A 6,000-nucleotide genomic window follows, 5' to 3' on the forward strand; every position below is an offset into this window, starting at 1 on the left:
TCCATTGACAGTGAAGGACCCACTGAAGAAACCGCATATGGGCTTTATGTTTCTTAAACTACCTACATTTGTCAAAGTAATTATGAATTTTCGAAGATATTCGTCCACTAGTTTTATTGTTGGAATGAAATATAGCAAGACTTGCATTGCCTACTAAGAAAGTTAGTAGCAAGGTAGTCATCGGGTTAAGATAGCTAACCACTGGTAATTTCAAGCCTTGTCTCCACCACAATTATTTGTTATTCTCCAGCACATTTGCTAATAATCATTGGTTTCTCTATTTTTTACACCTAGCTTATAATCAATGAACTGAATGTTCTATAATCTTTATTCATATTGCACCTTGATGTTTTTAAACATTTGACTTCTTTTCTCTATTGGAAGGATTCTAGCCCAATAATACTTCTCCTACCTGAATCCACTGCATATTGTGATGGAAAAGAAGGTCAAAGAAGCTTTGACCTTCACTGATTGGTAAAGTAAGTATGATGAAAGTTTGCATTAAGTTTCAGTAAGATGAGCTTAATCAAAAAATGGGGATCACAGTTAAAAAATAATCATAACAGAACAAACAATAAGTCTAAAATACTGATGAATAGAAGACCAAGAAGGTACAAATCTCTATAAAGAACTGAGTGTCACAACAGCTCCATAATCTGATGGTTATGAAAAAAAAAATAGCGTAAGGGAGCTGAAGTAGTCTCTTAAAAATATGAAAATGGAATCAAGACACTATTTTAGGATTATATGATGCAACTGTTGAATGATATTTATATGAAATTTACAGAATTTTCAATCATGATGCTGTCACCAAAGGTATCAAATATAAATTACAGTTGTAAAATAATTTATCTACAAAAGATTATGGGAATGTTTGGTTTATCTTAATAAAAATCTGCCAAACCTATAAAACTGCATACTTAAGCATGAAAAATCACTTTCAAGTAAATGAAAAAACAAACACAAGAGGGTGTAGCAGTGACATCAAAGTTGACAAAAATTTTTATTAGTTGTCATGATTAAAACTTGGAGTTAGGTACTTATCTATTTTGAGGGAAATGTCTATATCAAGTCAAATAGTGTGTACCAGGCATACTTCACAAACTAAAAACATTAACTATAGTTAACGTCCATCCAATTCGAGGATATAACTGAAAAAAGAATGAAAACTGGTTGCACCCACCTCAAAAGTATCCAGAAAAATCATATGGATCAGCTAAATATTTAGTAAAAGGAAAACCAAATCCACAGAGAAAGTGAACACAACACAAAAGCAATTTAACACACTCAAGTTACAACAGAACACGTAACCAGTTGGGGTTCATCAAGTTTCAAATGAAATTAGTTAGAGTAAGAACTATGCAACATATAACTAATTATGATTTTCTTAAAGTCCTTTTGGTAAAGGGTATAAGCAAGATGTTTGAACACTTCAGGTTATTATATAAATGAGTACTACAATGAGTGTAAGTCACTAGTTATAAGAAAGAGAAAGAAAGCAACAAAATAGGAAAGCCTAGTTCTTCACAAGAACAAAGAGAATAGCAGTTATGACATAATCAACATATCTCATTTGAATTTAAGATTTATTAAAATTTAAATATACATATATAACTGAAAAATTCCATGTTTTCAGTTAGTCATTTTAACAACAGATATCTAAATAAATTACTTATTAAGCAAGGCATCAGCTGGTTATTATATGTATGCATATACACAATATGGTTTAGTGTCGTGGTAAAGTACATTTTAATGCATTGTCAAATTAATTTGAGGTACAATTAGCTTACGTGTTAAGAAAGCAGCATACTGATTGGCTGCTAATACTAAGAGGTCAGCACCAGGAGACATCCCAACCACACACTGCTGCAGCCATGCTTGATCTTCTGTACTTCTATTTTCTTGATCTGTACCTTCTTCTTCTGCATCCCCCCATTCCCAGGTATTTTTCCATTCATCATCATCTGAAATATGTCACACAATTGACTGAAAAACATTTTATCTCATACAATTATTCTTTCTAAACTTATACATAGATTAAAGATTATTTATTACAAACATACAACTTGTTTATGCTTTTCTATGTACATGGCTTTTAAAATTAAGGGTACCCAAATACAGATTTCTTTTTAATGTAGTACTATTACATAACGGAGTTTCACATTGATTCTTAATGTGAAAAAAAAAATTGTACATTTAATAAAACAGCATATTCTAGACTTAATTCTTTAATAATACTTTCTAAGCTCACCATAAAAGTTTGCAAAAGTTCAACTTCTGAGTATTAAAAATGCTCAAACTATTTTGAAACAATAACAATTCCAGCCAAGTATCTGAACAGAAATAACTCCCCAAATGCACATTTCTAACAGATTATCTAATAATTTCTTATCCAATTACTGCACTTAACATCTTTGCATGACACATTTTCTCAAAGTTTCAATTTCAGAAGTGTCACATCCTTAATACAAATGCTAGCCTAACCGTTATTTACTTCATTCACACATAGGATTACCAAATATCCCAGTAAAAACTTGGATTGGCTCAAATTCAGCCTTTTTTTATCTGATAAAGACAAATCACATGGTACAGTGCCTAAGTCCAAAGTTAAGCCTAGCATAATATACAAACAAAGCAGTAAGTAAGAAAGGTATAGAATGCATTCTATAAGAAATAATATTTTTTTCTGAAACCAGTCTGGATTTGTGGTTCCATATTTCTAACGTTTTCTATTACATAACATAAAAAGATCTTCCACTTACACATTATCCAAGCCTCTTATAACAATTATAAATAACTCAATAAAATCACCTTATATGTATTTCCTTCATGCTACAGATGGAAAAAAAAAAAAATTTTTCTAACCTCAAATTTCTTATAAAAATATCATTCTAGCAGCCTGCCTCTACATTTTCTATCCTTCCTGTAATATACATATGAGGCCTTACCAAGGCCTGTACAAAAACAATCATACTTAAATGAAAAATATAAATAAATATGTCTCAAATTTGTATTTGTTCTTTTCACCAAAGTTAAACCTGCAGTAGAAGGCTTCAAGCTTTTATCAAGATACACATCAGATCTTTCTCTTTTTTTTTAACAATGCCAATGCTCCTCCATCATTAAAAATAAATCATTTCTGAATCTCTATATCCAAAGGACATAGCTTTCCACCTCAATACTGAAACTAATTTTACAGGTTCTCGTCTGGTCATAAGACTTTCCAGGTCCTTTTGAATAAGATAAACCTTTTCAACAGTATTAGGCCTTTTGAGTATTTTAGTATCATTATCAAATTCAGAATTATCGTCACGATATGTAGGTCCCAAAATGAGCCCATGAAGGACTTATTTTATTTTTTTAATAAAACAAATGTCAAATTTATCATTATCATAATCCTTTGGTTTCCACCACAAACCTATTTTCTATTTTCTTTTTTAACTTTTCCTCCATTTGCATAAGCATCAAACTTATCTATTTTGCAAAACCTTGTTAAAAGTCAAGATAGAAAAGATCAATCAATTCTGAATTCATGATAATAAACAGACGTGAGTGCCTTCATCAAAAGTAGCAATGTGGGTGTCATTATCAAATTAAACACATTTCTACTGAACCCTCTTAAAAAATTAATAACATACTTTAATCTGTTTACATATTGCAGGTCTGCCTGCAATAAAACTTTTATATTTTATTTTATTCTCAAACATGGAGACTATCAGTCTTTCTCAAACTTAACAATAGCTCTCTTACATCATTTTTTTTATTTTTATACACGAAGAATCTTTTATTTTTCTGGATATAAACAACTTCTTGGTCTACACTTTGATACAAACATTTTTTTCTAGAAAACATGCATCTTTACATCCAGTAATCCAAGTACTTTAATATATGATCGTATTCAACATATCACTGATTAGAAAGTTTGCAAGATTTCTTACAAATTATTTGCATATTGCAAAAAAACAATAAACTAAATTCAAACAAAATATGAACAAAGATCTACTTGTAAATGGATCAAGTTTACTTATTTCATATTAATCTTCACTGATTAAGAAATTCAACATCTATTGCACAAGCATAAATCTGAAGACTTATATATGAATTTAACTGGCATTTCCTATTTAGTAATATGCTTATTTAAATTCAGATTACTACAATGATCCCACACTTGAAATACCATGTATAGCTTTGGTCTCCTTATATACAAAGTTAAAAAAAGGAAAGAGTTATCTTTTAAGTTAAGATTGAACTTATTCTCTCTTGATAAAAGAACAACATTAACAGATGATCTTGTCAATGCTTAAAAGATTAACTGGACAATAAATAAAATAAAAGTATCTTATTTCTCTGTGTTGTATTCTGAAGGTAAAAGGATGAGAGGATAATTAGTTTAAAACAGAATAAGTTCCAGATTAAACTGATTTTTTTCAACAGGGTATCTGGCTTACAAAACAAATTACTGTCAGCAGTGGCGAAGGCCATAATGATAAACAAGTCTAATACTAAAAGGGGAATTGAAGATTTCCATAAAATAACAGACGGATTTAAATTTCTACTTTTTCTTGGGTGGTTGTGCAAGGAGAGCCTTAAAACTAAGTTAAATTTGACCAATTGGTTCTATGTTTGTAGTGTATAACATTATAAACATCAAATTTCAGTTCCACACGTATTATGTTAATATTTAATAATACTAATAGTCATATGTCTTTGTACAACTTTAACTGAATATACAAGTAAAACGACTTATGCATTAAATAAAATTACATATGTGAAGCCTACCTAATGTCGAAGTTTTTTCACTTGGACCACCTAGTCCAAGATTTAAAACCCTTTTAACAGCCCTCAAATCATTTATCGCCAGTAACTTTTCAAGTTTACAGGACATCTAAATTTAATTTATGTATATTTGACCTTTGTATAACAGTAGATCCTGTAATTAGGTGCTTACTTTAATCTATAGACACTGTTTGCTTGATAAATTTCATACTATTAATAATAAATATATAATAACATTAACACTCAATCTCATGAAACTTCCCACATCACTGAGAAAAAGTAAATAGATGGCGTTGTAGCATTTGCAAAAATACAGTGAATTCTTAGATGCGCTCCTACAAAATCATTATTACAAAATAAAAAATCCCCTTCTCAAAATGTACATAAGAGACGCACAAAAAATAATAATAAATTATACTGTGATAGTGTAGACTATACTACTTTCTGGAATTAGCTTTACGAGAAAAACTTCTATAACTTAGCTACTTTCGTTTCTTTTTCTTTATATATGGAATGGGCATGGCGCAGTGGATAGCGTTTCGGGCTGCACGCCCTGCAATGGCACAACGGTATATCTTCGGACTTCCAACGCTAGACACCGGTGTTTGATACCCATGTTGGGCAGACCACAGATAGCCCATTATGTAGCTTTACACTTAATTACAAACCTAATCGGGCTGCAAATAGAGGGTCAAATATTCATGGCATGACACTGCTGAATATGCTCGGAATGTATTGTTGTTGTTGTTCAAAGCTAGACAATGGGCTATCTGTGCAATACCCACCGCGGGTATCGAATCCCATTTTTTAGCGTTATAAGCCCTCAGACTTACCGCTGAGACACCTGTTTCTTTGTTTGTTTGTTGTAGTGCAAAACTATACAATAGGTTATTTGTGTTCTCTCTACCACAGGGAATCGAATCCCGAATTTTAGTGTTGTAACTCTATAAACTTACTGCTGACTTACTAAGGTATACCAAGTTTGCAGTTTTAGTTAATTCCTCAGTTTAATTCAAAGAGTTGGACACAACCCTTGTGGTGTCATGTGCCACTGTGTCTGTCTGGAGTAATTCAAAACTAGGTTCAGCTATTTCTGAATCCTAGGAGTCTATGACCTTATCCTTTAGCCCATATGCATATAAGACGCTATTTAGGTTAAAACTTCCTTTCTTCACAGAAGAATGGAATATATCACATGTAATCCATATTGTCTACACTTCTCGG

At 31.3% G+C, this 6,000-nt stretch overlaps 1 protein-coding gene across 2 annotated transcripts in view; it reads right to left on the minus strand.

Moving 5' to 3' along the window:
* Window positions 1-5,047, minus strand: part of LOC106461645 (rab3 GTPase-activating protein non-catalytic subunit-like) — an 80,451-nt gene extending 75,404 nt beyond the window's left edge. For both annotated transcript variants that reach the window (XM_022388648.1, XM_013921485.2), the window contains exons 1-2: window positions 4,780-5,047; window positions 1,791-1,964 (exon numbers count right to left, since the gene is read on the minus strand). In XM_022388648.1, coding sequence (XP_022244356.1) covers window positions 1,791-1,964; window positions 4,780-4,885 — 280 coding nt within the window. In that variant the 5' untranslated portion in view covers window positions 4,886-5,047. The remainder of the gene's footprint in view (window positions 1-1,790; window positions 1,965-4,779) is intronic.
* Window positions 5,048-6,000: the final 953 nt, after the last annotated feature.

Source organism: Limulus polyphemus, unplaced genomic scaffold, assembly GCF_000517525.1.
Source record: "Limulus polyphemus unplaced genomic scaffold, Limulus_polyphemus-2.1.2 Scaffold1003, whole genome shotgun sequence".
NCBI lineage: Eukaryota > Metazoa > Arthropoda > Merostomata > Xiphosura > Limulidae > Limulus > Limulus polyphemus.